Source organism: Propithecus coquereli, unplaced genomic scaffold (assembly GCF_000956105.1).
Source record: "Propithecus coquereli isolate 6110/MARCELLA unplaced genomic scaffold, Pcoq_1.0 Scaffold536, whole genome shotgun sequence".
NCBI lineage: Eukaryota > Metazoa > Chordata > Mammalia > Primates > Indriidae > Propithecus > Propithecus coquereli.
In genome coordinates, this window is record NW_012151241.1 from 104,367 (window position 1) to 124,546 (window position 20,180).

A 20,180-nucleotide genomic window follows, 5' to 3' on the forward strand; every position below is an offset into this window, starting at 1 on the left:
TAGAGACAGGGTCTCACTGTTGATCAGGCTGGTCTCGAACTCTTGAGCTCAAGCCTCCCAGAGTGCTAGGATTACAGGCGTGAGCCACCATGCCCAGCCCCAAACTGGTGACTCTCAAGTGAAACACCACCCATAGACAGGCTTTGCTTGTGTAGCATGGCATTGACCCACCCAATGTTTATAAATAATATGTTAGAATTAGTTACCGGTATCTAAATATTAGGAGACTTCACATAAAAGTCAATATTTTCAGCTTATCTTTAAAAAATGGTAGGCCAGGTGCAGTGGCTCACACCTGTAATCCTGGCACTCTGGGAGGCTCGAACTCAGGAGTTCAAGACCAGCCTGAGCAAGAGTACAACCCCATCCCTACTAAAAATAGAAAAAAAATTTAGCTGGGCCAGGCATGGTAGTGCATGCCTGTAGTCCCAGCTACTTGAGAGGCTGAGGCAGGAGGATTACTTGGGTCCAGGAGTTTGAGGCTATGATTGTGCCACGGCACTTCAGCCTGGGTGACAGAGCTGGACCTGGTCTCTTAAAACAAAAAGAATGACTAAGGGTCTAACAAGAAAAGAGTGTTTAGGGAAATCATGGAATATCTATATAAGGAAATATTATGCAATGATTGAGAAAGCACTTAAGATGTATGAAGGAAAGAAGGATATAAAATTATATATATATCATCATATAGAAAAATTAACTCAAATGGATCAAAGATCTAAATGTAAGAGCTAAAACTGTAACACTCGTAAGAGGAAACATAGGTAAATCTTAGTAGCCTTGGATTAGACAATAGTTTCTTGGATATGACATGAAAACACAAGCAAAAACAAACAAAAAAAAGTAAGATAAACTTCATCAAAATTGAAATCTTGTGTGTGTCTAAAGACACTATCCAGTGAGTGAAAACAATCCACAGAACGGGAGAAAATATTTGCAAATCATATATCTGATATATGATAGAATATATAAAGAACCCCTGCAACTCACCAAGAAAAAGATAAACAATCCAATTACAAAATGAGCAAAAGAATAGACATTTCTCTAAAGAATATACACTGGCCAGGTGTGGTGGCCATACCTGTAATCCTAGTACTCTGGGAGGCCAAGGTGGTAGGATCGCCTGCGGTCAGGGGTTTGAGACTAGCCTGAGCAAGAGCGAGACCCTGTCTCTACTAAAAACAGAAAAAATTAGCTGGGCATGGTGGCGCATACCTGTAGTCCCAGCTACTTAGGAGGCTGAAGCAGGAAGATCGCTTGAGCCTGAGAGTTTGAGGTTGCTGTGAGCTAGGCCAACACCACAGCACTCCAGCCCAGAGGCAGAGTGAGACTCTGTCTCAAAAAAAAAAAAAAGATACACTAATAGTCCAGAAGCACATGAAATATATCATTAGAAAAAAGCAAATCAAAGCCACAATGAGATACTACTTTATACCCATGAGAATGGCTATGATTAAGAAAAAAAAAAGGATAATAACAAGTGTTGGCAAGAACGCAAAGAAACTGGAACTCTTCTGCTGGCAGGAATATAAAATACTGTGGTTGCTTAGAAAATGGTTTGCAGTTCCTCAAAAAGTTAAATGTAAGGTTACCATACAACCCAGCAGTTCAACTACTAGATATAGTCCCATGAGAACAGAAAACATGTTCATACAAAAACTTGTACATGAATATTCATAGCATTATTCACAACAGTGAAAACAACCCAAATGTCCATCAACTGATGAACAAGCAATACGTAGTATATCCATACAACGGAATATTATTCAGCCATAAAACGTGAAGTACTGATACATGCTACAACATAGATGAGCCTTGAAAACACTGTCTAAAGCGAAGGAAGCCAGGCACAAGAAACCACATACTGTACGATTTCCATTTATGTGAAATTTCCAGAATAGGCATCCATAAAGACAAAAAGTAGATTAGTAGTTGCCCAGGGCTGGGAGAAGGAGGGAACTGAAATTGACTGCTAAGGGGGTATTTCTTTTTGAGGTGATAGAAATGCCCTGGAATTGGATGGTTAGAATAGTAGAATAACCTTGTGAATGTACTAAAAACCACTGAATTGTATACTTCAAATGACAAGTTTCATGTGAAATTTTGTTATATGAATTACATATCAATTTAAGAAATAAAATAAGCAGAGGAAAAAATGCATTTAAAAAGTACAATTTCAACTGTATAAAATATATAGAAAGAACATACCAAAATCCTCATCTCTGATTCAGATGACTTTTTTTTCTTGCCTATAATTTCCAAATTTTCTAAACTGATCATGTATCACTCTCTTCTCAGAAACAAACAAAAGTTAATCTAATGAATTTGATGTTATTCAAATGGAAGAATATATTCCTTTAGCACCAATAAAACATTTATAAGTTATTTTCCCACAGTGAAGAGAGTGGATGATAGGGTAAAGCTATTTCCTTGTTCAAGGCAGAAGTCCTCATACTACGGCAACACTGGGAAGCCCTGCCTGCCTTCTTCTTGTAGTTTCCCCAGTGCAGGTGTCAACTTGCTGGAAGACAGAAGTGTAGGAAGAGATGCTCTGTGTCGGGGCTTTCATAAGTAGAGAGCCTTTTGCGAACATTCTCACGCTCAAACTGCGTGCTTGAAAATTACGCTCATAGATTCTATATTTGTAATACAATTTTTGAAACTGGGCAAGTATACTTAAAAAAATGATCCCTGTAAGCCAAAGGACAATTCTATTTAGGAAGGCAACTTATGCAATGACCAAGAGGAAGGGAAATCCAGCTGCATGAAATGGGAAAACTTTTTATTTTATTAAAAAGAAAAGCCTCCCAATTGGTGAGGCTGTTACAAAACCTAACCTCATCTACTCTGCTATCAGCAGAAGGCTGAATAGGATTTGTTCACCTTGAATCTAATCATTGAGTCACTAATAATGCATATGGATATAGTTAAATCACATCCAGACATTTGCTTTTAATTTCAAGGCATTTCAATTTACAGACTATCTTGAACCCATCCTAAACGGTCAGAACTTAAGAAGTATGGGCAACTGGAAGAAGTATGGGCAGCTCACTTTCTCAAGTCACAGTTACAGCACAGGACATCATACAACTTGTTAGGGCTGGTACAGTAGATATAAAACAAGCCCTGTCCTTAAGGCTCTTTCAGTCTAAAGTTCCCTCGGATGTCAAAGTCGAATCTTTTGAAAAAGAACAAAAGATGATGCATCCATGGATCACATAGGAGAAGCTGAGCTGGGGCAAGTCTTTCTGGTGAGCTAGTCACACTCTCAAGCTTGCCCTCACTGTTTCACTGTCAAACAGTCCAAGGACTTGAAAGGTTCTAAATGATGCAGGGAAGGGATAGGCAGGGGCAGAGGTGAGGAGTGTGGCCTGGGGAGAGGCAGCAAGGGAGGATCTCTGGCCAACTTGGCTCCTTGGCTGACTTCTTACTTGCTCTATGATACCTTTCCAAGGAATTCACTAACTTTCCATGAAATATGGCATATATTAAAGGGTATCAAGACATACCTTGGTTCATTTGACAGTTTATTCTGATCCCATGAAACAAAATGGTGGCCAAAAAAGATTTCCAAAAAAGCATATCCTGGAAGCAAGGCAGCATGGGAGGTAGCAAGGGCTGGGGAGCAGCAAGCCTTTAGGAAGGTCAGGCCAGCTAGAACCCCTGGCCTGGCCCAGGCCAGCCTCTTCCCAGTACTTTGTGTTGGGATCACAGTCAGTAGCCATGACTAATTCACCAGGGTCGCTGACACTGAGGGTTGCAGAAGAAAGGTGGAGAAGGCCCCACTTGGCCCAGAGTGAGGTGATGGCAGGGACCAGGCTCAGTGTGAACATCACCCACAATGAGAACCTTCACATCTCCCCACAGCAGAGCCACAGTGAACCAATTATTCAAGACCTGGCCTGCCTAGTTGAATTGGCCACAGCAGTTCTGCTCCCTTTCTAGAAACTCATCTTTAAGGGAGAATCCTTGAAGGGTGTTGGACAGCCATCGTCAGGACTTAGAATGTAGAATGGTTGCTGGGTCATGATAACTTGGACAAAGAATGGTCCCAGGAAGAGGGTGAATTAAAGAAGTTGAATGATTTGGAGAAACCTGCAGAGAAGACAGTTGACTAACTAGAGGGGTAAATCAAGAGCTCATGGCATTCAGCAGGAATTTCTGGCCAAGGATTTATTATCTGAAACTCTCCACAAATGTGATAATAGAGGAAAGTAACAACTGAACAGCCGGAAGGGTGATGTACAAACCAGTTCTGCCAGAAAATTTCAAACATGGAAGACCAAAAATGAAGGTACTGGGGAAAAGGGTTCACGTGCCCCTTGCTGACCACCGACCACCACCACAGAGCACAGCATCTGCCTGGAGATGAAACAGCTCCATTCCATGAGCTTGGCCCTGGCTGAGTTAAGGCAGAGAGGGCTCTTGCCCTGAGAAACAAGCACATCCAGCCCTGTCCTCCCTGGGACAGAAGGTGGCAGACAGTTGTCCACTGCCACTTTGACAGTCTTATACCTTTTTTCTACAAAAATGCATTATTTTTGCAAACCTAAGGAGAGCTCTTGTCAGTTTTTCATGATGTCTACATGGTTACCCTGCTCAGCAGCCACCGCTTGTCCAGAGAGGTCTTTCCCTGCCCTCGTGACTCTAGCACTTTTGACCTTTAGGGGATTTCCTTGGACAGGTGACAATTCCAGTGTATTCTAAACAGACCTAAGTTTACTGGCTAATCTATCATCAGATTCAACAGGGCCATTTGTTCTCCTGTGATCCTGTAGCTCCCTGAATGTAAAACAAAAGTCACCAGGAAGTAGGGTCCAGCCAAAGGAGGCAAAAAATAGCTCAGAACAGGTGTCTGGCACTAATGCTATTCAAGCATCCTTCATAGAGACCTATTTCTCTTTGGTTAGCCAGGTTACTGGCTCAGAGAGACTGGCCTTGTTTTACTAACAATGCCCAGCAAGAAGCTATGGGAATTCAGGGGCTACTCCCAGGGTGGGGTCTGTGCTCAAAGCTTAAACCTTCTTGTCCCCAAGCAGATCTCTGCAGGGCTGAGCCCAGTGCTGTACATGTCTCTGCTGGAAACCAGGCCAGAAGCATGGCTTGGGGAGGGCAGAGAGGAGAGCCCGCAAGAGGAAATCAGGGGTGCTAAAGCCAACCACATAGTTCTCAGGAGAGATACATGCTTCTTTCATTGGCATTTCTCTTCACTATTTCCTTTTCTGACTTGCATTTTCTTTAAGGGAATTTTCATCCATTTTGTGGCCTATTTTTTTTTTTCCCTTGTTACTAAAAAGAAATCAATTTTGAACATAAATTAGCCAGGAGAGGAGTATATGTTTTTGTTTGCCAAGTATGCAAAGTGTTTTATGGTTCCAGTTGAATTTTATTTGAATAAAGTCATAAGTGAGCCTGAGCAGGCAGGGCTTTGTGGTCTTGCCTTAAAACTGAGCTGCTGCCGCCACCACTCTGCAGCCCAGTGCCCTGAGGGACCAGCTCGATTCGCCTACTCTGAGGCGGGTCTTGTGGGGCAAAGAGAGGATTTCACTGAAGTCCCAGGATTTTAAGGATCAGACAGATGGGAGCAGAGAAGGTAGCAGGGGTGAGGGGTGAATAAGTGAGTGGGACTCCAGGTCCAACTCCTGCCCTGACTCCCCTGCTTCAATCAGAGTAGCGAAGTTTTTATGTTTTTACATATTAGCTCTGTGGCCTCAGGTCACAATAAGCATAGCACCTACCTCCTACGGGTTGATGAAGCAAAGTGATTGCCTCAAGTACACGCATCTAGCCCAGCGTGGGACACTCAGTGGATGCTTAGCTATTGTTATGTTTAGATTCCACATTAGATTTTGTTAGAAGAGAGAGTTTGGAAATCACTGATTTAGCCCTTCTCCCTCATCTTAAAACAACTGAAAAATAACTTTGTTTAAAGTACACGAAAAGAACATAAATGTATTTGTATAAGATAATTTCCAAAAAGAACACCAGAGTAAAAGGAAAAAAACTTTTCTTTGCTTCTCCACCTACTCTCACTCCAACTTCCTTCCCCAGAGACATCCACTGTTATCATTTCCAGACCTTTTAGTTACACATTTACATATATAAACATGCCTTTTGCTTTTTACATAAATAGAATCATACCATATGTGCTGGGCTGTAACTCCCATTTTACACTTAACAATGTATCTGAGAGGTTTTTTCCCACGTTAGCACATCTAAAATATACCCCCATTTCACTATTTTTAAATTGCTATAAAGTATTCCATAGTATGGATGTACCTTGATTATTTAACCATTCTTCAATGATGAACATTATAGAAATATCCCAATTTTTTGCTTTTAAGGGTACAGTTCACCTCTTCCCTTGTACATATTCCTCTACATCTGTGAATTTTTTTGTAGATTTCTTGTTTAGATGTTAAATTATTGCCTCATGGGACACGCACATTTAAATTTCTGACAGATACTGACAATTTATTCTCCATAAAGGTTGTACCAATTTGTATACTAGCACTAAAATCCTGTATTGTTAGTCTTGTAAATTTTTTTGCCAATCTGATGTAGGAAACATAGTATCCTGTGTTGTTTTTTCCCCCCATATTTATTAGCCAACTAAACTCTTCAGTGAGTTGTCTATTTGACCCTGTACTCATTTCTCTAATGGCTTACTTATCTCTTTCTAATTGATTTTTAACAATTCTTTTTTTATGTGCTAGATATTATTTGTCTTACAGAGCTTAAACTATTTTTTAATCCCTTAATTATGTTTATGGTTTCTTTTTCCAAACAGATTTTTGTTCTTTTTATGTTGCCGTTTGGCAACAGTACTTTTCTTTACGGCTTCGGGGTTTTATGTCTTGTTTATTCCCCTGGTACTCTGTTATTAAAGGGTAGTCTATTCTTCTCGTTTAAGAGAGAGGACGATTCACTAAGTTATAGCAGAGTCAGTACCAGACCACAAGTCTCTCTCGATGGCTGGCCCAAGGATTTTGCTACTAAATCACACTGCTTCTCTACTGTTACCAGCAGTTAAAAAAAAAAAATCCAGTTTCAAAGAAAATTCAAGAGGTATGATTCTCTCAACTTCGATTTCTTCTTCCCTTTCTCCTTTCTTCTTTCCCTCTCCATTTGTGCTGGCATAAATTCTGTGTATTCTTTGCGTGACTATAGGACAGAGATGAGTCAGCTGTGATTCCTGCATTCAAGAAGCCCAAAGCCTGTTGTGTATGTAACAATGTAAATAGAAATTACCATAAAACATAGAAATTTGGTTTCTCCGTGGATAGGAAATGTGAAAAAAGCACAATGATGTGTTAGCAGGGATCCTGGGGCTCCCAAAAGAGGTTTTCAGAAAGACACTTTGCACCTGGTCTTTTTTTTTCTTTTCTTTTTAAGAGATGGGGTCTCACTATGTTGCTCAGACTGGATTCAAACTCCTGGGCTCAAGCGATCCTCCCACCTCAGCCTCTCAAGTAGCTGGGACTACAAGGTGCATGACACTGTGCCCAGCTGGACCTGGTCTTTGACTCCACAGAGATGAAATGTTTTTAACCAGCAATACTATATTCCACCTGTACAGTGGAGGTGCACAGTCCCCAGACCTGTTTATCTAGCTTTGAGGTTTACAGAGACACACCGACCTAGTTTGCTCACCAGAGATGTTAAAAGGCAAACCCTAAAGTAAAAACACATCTGAATTGTAATAAAATTTGATAACTGATAAAGTAATAATGTATTTATGACCAAATAAGTGAGGCCTCTATGACTCACAAAATGACTAGTCTGTAAAACGGGATCAATACTTAGATAAACTGATGATAGAACATTCTAAAAACATGAAGTACTGTGTAACAGACAAACAGTAAATCCACACAGAGTACTCTGTATCACCTTCACGTTAACGCAGAGAAATCACCGGAACAGGGGATTACACACTTAAGCCAATGGACAGAATCGCCACACAGTGAAACATTGAGGTGAAGCCCAATGACCCAACCCATCGATTTCACGTTCCAGCCTCCCTCAGGAAGGTCTTACCAGGGTTCCATCTGTCAGGGTACAGCCGGAGAAGCGTTTTGCAAGAAACCCCTCAAAGTTAGTTGTTCTCTGAATAGCAAAAAGAAGCAATTTCACCTCAATTTCCTTAGCTCTGGTACGCATAATCTTTGCAAGTTCTGTCCTTCAAAACAAACAGATAAGAACATTGTCAAAATGACCATTCATTCAAGACAAGACAAAGTAAATGGCTTTAGCTTATATTCACACACACACAAAAATGTCTGTGGTCATTTCAAATCCTGTTGTCTTTTACTTGCTTAGTCTAACACCTGGGGAATAGAAATATATATTCTAAATAAGAATTTTAAGGTGAAATTATCTACCAGTCAAAAAAATCAAGGATTATGGATGGATGCTAATTTGTTTACATGGTTACTACTAGGTTTATATCTTTAAACTTTTCAATAATTTCCTAATAATATATATGAAGCATTTACTATTTTATTAAAATGTATATATCCTATGTAATTGCACAAGTCATTAATTACTAAATTACAAAGCCCTCCCTCTTCCAGAGAGCTCAATAACCCTCTCCTTAACGAGAGACCAGGAACCCTGGAAATACATGTGAGAGATGGGAATTCTCATGTGAAAAGTGACACATACATGCTTAGGTGGCCCCTGCCTGTAAAACTTATGTGCAACTCATTCGAGTGTTGTGCTTCAGAATGTAAGTTGTTAGGTAACATTGACATGTGAGCTCCTTGTAAGGACTAAGCTATCATCATCTTCCCACATAAATAAATGACAAAATCAAACAAAGAGCTTCTGAGTGTATGTGGGAATGATATATCTGTAGGATTTTAGCCAAAATTCTAACAATAAAAGCCTGGCAGCAACACTGCCATTAGCTGAGACAACAATGGCAGGTACTGACGCTCACAGAGACTTGTTGGCTTTAGTATACTTCCAGTCTCTTGTAGGCTTCATTTTTTTTCTCACAGAATTAGTTTGCAAGTCTGCTGTACACTAAAGGGAATTAGTTAATAGCTTCTGAATGAATTCACTCTTTCTTTGCTAATCAGGATTTAGAAGATGACAACAACTAACTTTAAATCAATACTAAAAGGTTATGTGAATCTGATAGCATATGTGTTTCTTAAAACAATAGCCACATAGAATGGAGCCAGGCACAGTGGCACATGCCTGCAGTCCCGGCTACTTGGGAGGCAGAGGCAGGAGAGTTGCTTGAGGCCAGGAGTTTGAGTCCAGCCTGGGCAACATAGCAAGACCCCCCCATCTCTAAAAAAAAATATTAAACAACAACAACAAAATGGCGACAGAGTGTACAACACCAAGAATGAATCCTAAAGTAATCTATGGACTTTGGGTGATAATGATGTGTCAATGTAGGTTCACTGACTATAACTCTGGTGGAAGGTGCTCATAATGGGGGAAACTATGCGTGTGTAGGAGAAGGGGTACCTTCCGCTCAATTTTGCTATGAACCTAAAACTGATCTAAAAAATAAAGTCTATTAAAAAAAATCAATATCCCTTAACTCAGTTTTTTCCCAGAATGTAATTAAAGCATGGAATCTGTACTTTCTGTGATTTTAAGAATGAAGACCACCATGGATCATGCTAAGTTGGCTAAGTTATGCTTACATATGGGCCTTTTTTTTCACCTCTTAACCTGGAGTTAGATGTTAATTGTGTACTATTCGAAGGGAATATATAACTAATAAGAACCAGTTACCAACACTGTTGTAGCATAGTTGCAAATAAAGAAGGTAAAAGTTTGGCTCTAGCTTTATTGTAGATACACTGATCTAACCTTCTTGGTTGGGCTTTAATTTTTTGATATAAGGGACTCTGGCCCTGGGCTACACTCATGGATACTGTAGAGAGGATGAATGAGAGAAGGTCTTTAAAATGCTTAGAACACTCAGAAGTCAATATCATTATTTAATAGCTATCCAGAGACTACAAACAACTGTATTAGGGGTGGGAAATTCATTCAACAAATATTTCCTCAGTGTCTGCTATGTTATTAAAGTAGACACTACCCCTGTCTCTATGGAACTATCTATCTAGTAAGTCAGAAAATCAAAGTGATGATGGATATATATACAGTGCACTGATATATGTGATACAGATGTGGGGGGAAATGTGGGGGCGATGAATCACTGTGGGTAAGTCTGGTAGATGAGTCTCGAGCTGGCAAAATAGAGAAGGCAGGCTGTTTGAGGCAAGAGGTACACAAAAGGAAGGTTCTGGAGCAAAGCGGGGGAGCAGAGGGTGGGGCTATAGCAGGATGGTAGTGGTAGGTGGTATAAATCATTTGGCGGAATCTGGAAGTGATACTCAATCCACAGGACAACACAGAACCACTAGAGACTGGGGGGTGGGGGCGGGGAGGGATTGATTTTGAAATTTCAATTAACACCAGAACCAGTAGGGAGCTGGACTCTACCTTGTCACGTGGCAAAATTCCACCGCAATCCTCTCTGTCATGTACCACTCACGTGGAAACATACGGCCGTATTTCTCCTCATAGTCCACAAGCTGGCGTTTTATCCAGGCATAGCGTCTGTCAATTTTGTCCAGCCAGGCAACCTCATGAAGGCAGGGAACAAAAATCAGCCCAGTACTTAACAGTTTAAGGAAACAAGTAAAAACACAGAACCAAGACAAAGACAACCAACCTCTGTATTGCTTAAGGTTTTAAAGAATCTAAGCTACCTTTTTTACCTCATCCAGAAGTTTTAACCTGGGGTCCACGATTGGGCTCCAGGGGTCTGTAAATTTCCAGAAACTATGCAAAGTTTTATGCATAGGTGCATTTTCTGGGGAGAAGATCTGTAGTTTTCATTAATTTCTCCAAAGGATCAGTGACCTCAAAATGGTTAAGAGCCACCGAACTATAAAGTCAGTCCCTAGGAGTCACTGTTCAACAATGAACACTGTAAGTCAGTATAAGTCAGCAATTCTAAATAAAGTATAAATCAGTAAGCTTGATAGCATTCATTTTTCAATAAAATTCAAATGTTACATCTGATTTCATTTGGTCAATACTTACATCTTGGTTTTCTTGAAAAAGTACTAGATACTCTGACAGATGCTGCTTAATAAACTTTTTGATGATTTCCTGTTTGATTCTTGGGTCCAAAATATTAGCAACCAGACAGGCATCTCGTAAGACATTGCTGGGTCCTCCTGGCCTCTAGTAAAACAAACAACATGCACCAGTTCAAACGCCAGAAACAACCTTTAAATTGCATGGCCTCTGACAGCTGCTACTTCTTGTTTCTCTCTTATTGTTAGTATTACTCCTACTCCCTTGACACTCATTCTTTCTACTGTGGATGGATACGTCAGTTACTTGTTTCTCCATGAAGGAATCATTAAGCTCATCTCACAGCAGCCAACATAAAAACTACCCTGTGAATCAGCAATGAGACATTTTAGAAAACAGGGCCAGCAATGATCATAGGAAATTTTACTTTCTGAATACCAAAACTGAAAGAGACCTAAAAAGCCAGAATGACACCAGCCTATGATGTCAGAAGACTTTGTCGAAGAGGCCTAAAGGCCAGAATGACACCAGTCTTTCTTCACCTGTGCCATTTTTCCCTGATTTCAACCTCTGGGATTCCTGTTCTCAAAGTGCTGTATTTGTGTCAAACAGTGTGGTATCCTTTAAAACCTAAAACCACGTTCCAAAACACCAGACTTGTTTCACTGATAGTCAACCACCCAGACAGACAGCCAAAGGTATAAAGTATTGTGATATTAGCCCAAGCCTGAAAAGACCAGTGGCAGGTTATCAGGGGCTATACTGATACACCACGATGGGATGGCCTTTGTTATTACCAAAGGCAAGTCGATCTTGCTGAAACTTTCTTTATAGTAAATCGCTGAATGAATGTGGTTGGCTGAGTGGACTATAGTAAAAAGAACACTTGGAATCTACTCTTGGCTTGGCTAGAAAGCCATGTAGCTTTGGCGCAGTTACCCAACCTCATCTGAAAAATAACAGACTAACTAGATGATGAATAAGGTTCTTCCAAATCTTTATTTTAATTTTTTTAATCAATTCTATCCATCTCAGCTGAAGTTCAAGTGCTTCGAAGTGTTACATAAGCTGCCTGAGACCTAAATTGTAAAAATGCTGACTTGTTCCATGCTGAGTGGCTTTTATGTCATCTGCTGAATACACTAGCTACTCAACTCTTGCCTCTGGATGAAAGGGTTTGATCTGAAGTCACAGAGGCTAAAATCTATGGGTTCGTGGGTTCAGATTTTTTCATTTACAGACAATTTACTAGGTTACCTTGGATAATTTTTTTAAAAATCTTGATTTCCATTTGTGAATTAGGAATAGTAACACAAGGTCTTTAAGAAAAGTCCATAGATTTTAAAAAGGACAAAGGAAAACTCAAAAAAGAAAAAGAAAAAGAAAGAAAAAAAAAAACATGAAGTCACCGAGCCAGAGAAATGGGAGGCATGCTGTTAAAGAAAACCATTTAACTTCATCTGCATGGTGGGATCTGGGAAAAAAGTTACAAAGTAGGTCATGGTTAGTTTCTTCTAAATAATAAAGATGGGCTTTATCCAACTTTCTTGAAAGGGCAGCAGAGTCTAGCAAAGCTGTCTGGGGCCTGAGAAGAGTCCAGTGCTCACAATTAGTGAACAGCCTCACAATCCCTTTTATTTCTTTGACCTTCATTTTCCTCATGCAGTAAACAGGAATAATGGCTTTCCAACATCTACTGCCTCCCTGCAGTTATATCAGATGACTAAGGAATATGAGGTTCTCAAAGAGAAGTGCTTTATAAATAAATATATTATTACTAACAGACAGCCATAAAATATGAAGGCATTAAAATCAGGAGCAGGTTTCCTATAGAAAGTAATCTACAAAAGCTGGGCCAACCACACCCACCTCCTTCCTACGTTTCTTTTATGGAGCACGCACAAAAAATGATGAAGATATTTCCAGTTATTGAATTATAGAGCAGATCCAGGAAACGTTCCTTGGCTCAGTGAATTGAATGTATGTCCCCTCTCTCCACCCACCAAGTTCAGCACGGAAGGCTCCTTACCCCTGCGTGCTTCAGTACATTTCTGCCTTGGACAATTCTTTCTCTTGAAATAGCTCAAATAATAGAGGAAAAAAGCTTCTATGGGCTCTTCCTGCACCAACACATGCAAAGCATTAAGATGACATCTGCTACAGTTTGAAGGATAGAACTAAAAGCAGTTACCCAAGCACAATGACAGCCAAGCGAGGGAAAGCTTGTTACATGAGAAGTGTAACCAATAGCGCATAAGTGAAATATTGTGGGCTTTGCAGACACAACACAAATAGCTCCGTTACCAGTGAGAGCTGAAGGGCATTAATTCCAAAGAACAGGATTATGATCATTAAAAGTGAGGCTCCTAACTGTGTCACTCGGAGAGTTACATAAGCCGTGGATGCTCCTCCCAGTTGTCTTTTCGCCAAACCAAAACCAATAAGTTATATAACAATCCTAAAAAACATTGCGGCTTCAAGATTTTTTTTTTTTTTTTAAACACAGCCATAAGAAAAGAGGAATTTATAGGGTAGACAAGATATAAGGTTTGACATATATGTACTAACTTAAACCAAAACAAATCCTCATTTTTGATGCTGGAAGAACACAAGTGAGGAACTGATGTCACTTTGGGGTATTTAAAATCAAGGGCGGTCTCATGACCCTAAACTGGTTTTCAATAGCAAACGGATTTGCAGCTCCCAGCAAACACTTTTGGAATGATAGACAAATGGCAACTGTAGTGAGCATAAATTTGGCAAGGATGGTGATAATACCTAAAGACTGGAGGGAAAATGCAGAACAGTACCTTGGTACCCTGGGAAGGAAATGCTTCTTCAAAGTCAGCCAGGATCTGCTGTCCTAACTCAGTCTGTGCAGCCTTCACTCTGCGAGGAAAAGGGAACACGTCATCACTTGGTATAATTTTCAAATACCCACCAGTGATTATGCACTGATCCCCAGGCATCAGAACTACCGACGTCTTTAGAGATCACCCAGGAAAGGGACAGGGATGTGTGACTAGGCAAGACAGGTCACACACCAGTCAGTTAGGAGCAGGTTTATGACCAAGGCCTGTCCATCCGATTTATTCTCAGAATGGATTTTCTATATCCCCAAACTTCTTCTAGGCCACCCCTCACCTGTTGTGAGGTAGTATATGTTAATCTTTACAAAATTTCATTAGTGAGTAGTTATGCTGTGGGAAGATGTTATAAAATAACACCCAACTCAAATATAAATCCATTTGGGATGACTGGTATAACTGCTCTCCCGATCCTTGGAGCAGAGAAGGCGAAGAGGGCTCTACTCTTTCAGGGTGGTCTTTTTGTTTTTATTTTTTATCCCAGAAACCAACAACAGGATAAGTTTTTAAATAAATGAATGCAAAGAATGGTTTCTAAAGTAAAAAGAAAAAAGAGCCAAATGACAAAATGAACTGCTAATGATGAGTGAAGGCCACTGAAGGAAGATTTAAGTTCAGAAGTTTGTGCATATGAAGATGGAATTCCAAGAAAAACCAGTTAGAATGCAGAGGCCAGTACTTAGCAGTGGTTGCATGTACACTAGGAACTCTGGGCTATTTGTCGGCTTGAATGCAAGAGGAAAAAGGAGAAGGATGAGACAGGAGCTGTGCAGCACATCCTGCAATTGATCATGCCCTCTGTCCCTGTGTCCTCCACAGGTGTCCCTGTGGCCACCTGACATTGGTGGCCACCTCACAGAGCTCGAGTGGAGCTGGGCTCTGAGGCCCTGCTGGATTGCTCTGCGCCAGAGGCAAATACTTTGTCTTTGCTAGAAGCACCATGAAAGAGCATGCTTCCTCTCTTGGTCTCCACCCCGTTTCTTACAAATAAACTTTATGAAGTTTCTAGAAACGGTGAACAGCTCAAAACCACAATTTCTTTGGCTACTAATGAGTGCCTGGCAACCTGCTGAGATTTCTTTCTTTTTTTTTAAATAAGTGGATAGGCACGACCCAAAACAGTCTGCTTTCTCTGTGGCATATTTATAATTATGCCTTATTCCAAACACTTTCCAGGGTTTTTCCATTATCTTCAAAACTTTTTAAACCACTCTTATAGGTGGGTTTTCAGCCTTCTCAGTCAGTTTTCAAGGGGGCCAGAAATGAGTTAGAGAAGGCTGTTATTGCAACAAGTTCCCAGATCAGAATCAGGGCCATTCATCAGCCTAGCCCAGCAGACAGTGGGAAACATTCTTGAGTGTGAACCCTCATATAAAAGAATATGCTTTCATAAAATTGTACCTGAAAGCATCTTGTGATCCCCACCCAGTAAGCCAACAGATGGCCTCCTTTGGTGCTAGGTCACAAGACAGAGCTTCCAGGGGCTCAGGCCTCTCTGTTCCTACCCTCTTCCTGGAAGCAAACAAACAGCACCAGTTCCCTCCTAAGCCACAGGGACTCCTGTAAGGGCAGTCCCACCCCTGGCCAGAGGCACTCGTAGTCACATTCTCAGGGATACTGACCATGTCAACAATACTGATGGGACCAGCACTGCCCCTTTTGCCCTCCACCCCCATCTTCACCGTTCTCTAATTCCACATTCTTGCTGACTCTGAAACTGAGGTGGCTGAAATGACGACCAAAGCCCAGGATGGGACTTGGCACTATCAGAGTACAAAAGGAAGGGTGAATCACCAGACTCTGATATGTAGACCTCCTTGCCATGTTCTTTAATCCACTTTCAAAGTCACTTCTTGAGATAGGCTAGACTTAGCTATGTCACTAGTGGGCTGTGTAATCATAAGTCACTTCCTCTATGTGGGCCACAACTAAGAACAGCTATAAAATAAGAGGGTGGAATAGAGGCCTGTACTAGACAGTTTTCTATGTCCTCTCCAGTACTGAGTACTCTATGACACCCATCTTATAGTGCTAGCTGGCTTTACTGGGGGCTGCAGGTTGGATGCATAGTTAATGTTGGAGCAGAAGAATAAGTTTCTGCATATAAATGTTCCCAACAATAGTTTTTGAAGTAGCTGTCAGTGATTTAGAAGAAAGAGCAATCATCCTCTTACAGACATTACTGATGATATCTATAAAACCAAACCACAATCCCATGCATCTTCAGGGTGAGGCGTGCATCGTAGTCTTTACAATCAATTGCCTAAACAGGATCCTAGAAAGAATTCAACAGACAGAAAAGAATATATCTTTGGCCTCACTCCTTTAAATTTCTTCCTCTTACAACAATGAAAATTAACTCCCTACTGTAAAGAGATGGATCAACTGAGACTCTTGTCAGCAGAGCAGATATATGCATTCAACTACCAAGATTTCCTATCCATTCTTATGAAAGTCACCCTACACCTCCTAGACAATAGAGTAAATAACAATTTCTCCTGGCATCTAAACAAGCTCAGCCTGTTGCGTGGTGGTGACCCAATGTTGGTCACTCTTAGGAAAGGAAAGATTCATGGTACTGATCAGCAAGAAAGGTCAAGCAAGTAGTTTCTGGCATCCTCCTGCCATGTGACTTCAGGGTTGTTCAAAGGTGCCCTTTCCTAAATGTGTTATCAGTTTTTCATAAGGGATGGTTACAGAGGGACGGCACATTATGAAAATTATTCAGACATTTGTGGATAAAGTAACCCTGACACTTTCGTTACCTTGTGAATGACAGGTCCAAAGAAAATACCCTCAACAATTCCTATTCAATAAACCCATCGTCCTCCCAAATACAAAGAGTCTGTACTGAACAGGATGGCTAATTAGTCAGATGCCACATTTTCAAACAGACAGGCACTATGAAGAATCTTAACCTAGAATCTCCACGTGACTGACTCAGTGGGATGCTTTTGAGATCAACAAGGACAATCCTCATATGTTTAAAACTGAGAAGGAGGCCCAGAAAGAACTTGCCAAAGCCGTGCAGCTAGTCAGACCCTTCTACTCTCTGCTTCAGTTCTTTTTTCACTACACCATGTGACTTCCCAACCTGCCAAACCTCTCTCATAGAAGAGGTTAGAAATAGATCTGAAAAATATTTCTTAGTTCAAGGGTTTCATGGTTTTCAAGAAAATGCAAGAATCTTTCATTCTCTGTCAGGAAATACTGATTTGTGACTAGAAACATTTGCTGTCATGGATATGCTTAGGCCAGGAGGATTTGAAACGTAAAGATATTAAAGAAAAAAAAATCTTTCCTTCAATGCTACATTAAACGTTTAAGCATTTGCCAGAAGGGTAGTTGGAAGAAATAGCTATGTTCAAATCAAGGCTCAAGAACTTCATATTTCAAATACATGAACGTTTCAGAACACAACCTTTCTACAATTTATAGACAGCAAGATATTAAATTAGAGAAACCAAAGCAATGCATAGGGTGGAACTCTCCTGCCTTCTCCCCGCCCCCCAAAACAAACAGTGATTTCTATCATTTCCAGATGGTTCTACCATCACTATGTAAACATAAGGGAGGAAACTCACCAGAAATGATGCTAAAAATAAGAAGTCTGGACTTTGCTCAAACTTTTAGTACCTCTTAAAAAACAATTACAGTCAAGCACTGAAAACAAGAAGCTTTCTCCTCATGTTCTTCTTAGTGTTACTTAGCACATATTAACTTATACAAAATTATTGCCATTAGTGTGAAATGAACTAAAAGTAAATTCTCCTGTGTTTCCAGCAGCCCTACATGATAATGAATGTCTAGAGCACTGAAATATATTTATAGAATGTTCGATTTTCTCTTTTTAAGGGAAAAGTTATTATAACAGTGATTACAAAGTTCCTTCAAATTTATAAAGCTACCTCTTTGACAAAATGTTGAAAAGAAAAGAGCACACCTAAAGCACAGGCAACAAAAGTAAAAATAAACAAGTGGGACTACATCAAACTAAAAAGCCCACCAGGGAAATGCAAATCAAAACCACAATAAGATATCACCTCACACCCTAATGAAAGCATCTTTTCTTTTTTTTGTTTTTTTTAGAGATGTGGTCTTGCTCTGCCACCCAGACTGCAATGCAGTGGTGTGATTATAGCTCACTGCAGCCTTGAACTCCTAGGCTTAAGTGCTCCTCCTGCTTCAGCCTCCTGAGCAGCTGGGACCACAGGCGCACGCACAGACCGTAGATACTGACACAGGGGCATCTTTTCATGTGCTTACTGGCTGTTTGTATTAATATATCTTCTTTGCAGAAATGTCTTTTGCTCATTTTTTTTTTTGAGACAGAGTCTCACTCTGTTGCCCAGGCTAGAGTGCCGTGGCGTCATCCTAGCTCACAGCAACCCCAAACTCCTGGGCTCAAGCGATCCTCCTACCTCAGCCTCCCGAGTAGCTGGGACTACAGGCATGCGCCACCATGCCCGGCTAATATTTTCTATATATTTTTAGTTGTCCAGTTAATTTCTTTCTATTTTTAGTAGAGACGGGGTCTCGCTCTTGCTCAGGCTGGTCTCGAACTCCTGACCTCAAACAATCCGCCCGCCTCAGCCTCCCAGAGAGCTAGGATTACAGGCATAAGCCACCGCGCCCAGCCTTTTTGCTCATTTCTGAATGGAGTTTTTGGTTGTCATTGAGTTTTAAGAGTTCTTTATATATTCTGGATACTAATCCCTCATCAGATAAATGATTTACAAATATTTTCTCCCATTCTTTGGGCTGCCTTTTTACTCCGTTAATAATGTCTTTTGATGCACAAATTTTTAAAAGTTTCATGAAGTCCAATTTAGCTATTTTTTTTTTCTTTTGGCTCCATATTTTGGAGTCATAACCAAGAAATCACTGCCAAGTCCGATGCTGTGAAGATTTGCTCTATGTTTTCTTCTAAGAATTTTATAGTTTTAGGTCTTACATTTAGGTTATGGATCCATTTTGAGTTATTTTTTGTATATGGTGCTGGGTTAGGGTCCAACTTCTATCTCTGCATGTGGACATCTAGTTTCTTCAGCAACATTTCTTGAGAAGACTATATTTTCCCCCACTGAATGGTTTTGGTACCCTTATTGAATCCCTACATTGTTTTTTATAAATAAAATCGAGTTCTGTCACATTCCTGCCATCAATAATGCCCCTCCCATACACCGACTGGAAATCAACTCCTAAACACATCTCCTTGACCTCACGGTCACGCCTTGTAAGGGTCTTATCTTTTCTACTCTGGAATATACTCCTAATCTTCAGTCTCTACCTCTATGATCCATCGGACTTTTACAAAATACAAATAAGATCATGTCCCTCTCTGCTTAAAATTTTTCACTGTCCCCAAAATAAATTCTTTAGCAAGGCTTAGAAAATCTGACCTTACCAACCTATGCAGCCATATCACCCTCTGTTGCCTCTCAAACTACCATGATATTCCTTCTCTCTCTCTTCTTTCCTCCCTCCTTGTCTTGGTGGTAAGAGCCTACCTGCTCTTTTAAAATTCAGATTAAAATTGAACTCTTCTATGACACCAACCCTAAGCCCCTGTGTCAATCATCTTTGGAGATCCTGCTATACCTTGTACAGCACATACCAGATTTGTTGCATCTGTGCTGTATTAAAATTTTCTATTAGTGTCTTTCTTCTCCATGTAAAAATAGTGAACTCTTTGCAGGCAGAGAGTGTGCATTTCTTACATTTGTGCCTTCAGTACCCCAACACAGGGCCTAGGATACAGAAAAGGCATAGGAAATATCTATTAAATAAACGAATGAGAAAAACAGATCAACTCTGGGTTATCGCAAGAGTAGGGGTAGAAGATACTGGCCTCCTACCTCTTCCCCATCCACTGAGAGCAAGTCTGCCTGCTCCATCCAAGCTTCCTTCTCTCTTGCAGCTCAGAAAGTCCCATTCGTCTGCTTTCTTGGCTGTGTCACATTCCCAGCCTGATATGGCAATCAGCCAGCTCTAAGTGTGAAGGGCTTAGGAAGGATGAGGGAAAGGGTGGTGACTTCCCTAGCACCCTGCCAAGCTCTGTTCCAACATTCCTTAATAGTTCTTTGGCATTTCCACTATAAGATGGCATGCTGAGCACGTGCTGCAACCTCCCATTCCTGCCCCAGATTCTCAGAAATAATGAAAAGATTTTATTATAATAAAAATCCAGAACTACGCAAGAAAAGAAGTGGTAGACCAGAAACTCTGAGGATCCCC

General features: G+C 40.6%; 1 protein-coding gene across 1 annotated transcript in view; it reads right to left on the bottom strand.

Annotated features, from left to right (window-relative positions):
• The window catches only part of VPS53 (vacuolar protein sorting 53 homolog (S. cerevisiae)), a 144,732-nt gene that overhangs the window by 68,477 nt on the left and 56,075 nt on the right, over positions 1 to 20,180 (bottom strand). Inside the window, exons 8-11 of the mRNA XM_012657323.1 lie at positions 13,887 to 13,965; positions 11,080 to 11,223; positions 10,474 to 10,616; positions 8,038 to 8,179 (exon numbers count right to left, since the gene is read on the bottom strand). Of these exons, the coding sequence (XP_012512777.1) occupies positions 8,038 to 8,179; positions 10,474 to 10,616; positions 11,080 to 11,223; positions 13,887 to 13,965 (508 nt within the window). The remainder of the gene's footprint in view (positions 1 to 8,037; positions 8,180 to 10,473; positions 10,617 to 11,079; positions 11,224 to 13,886; positions 13,966 to 20,180) is intronic.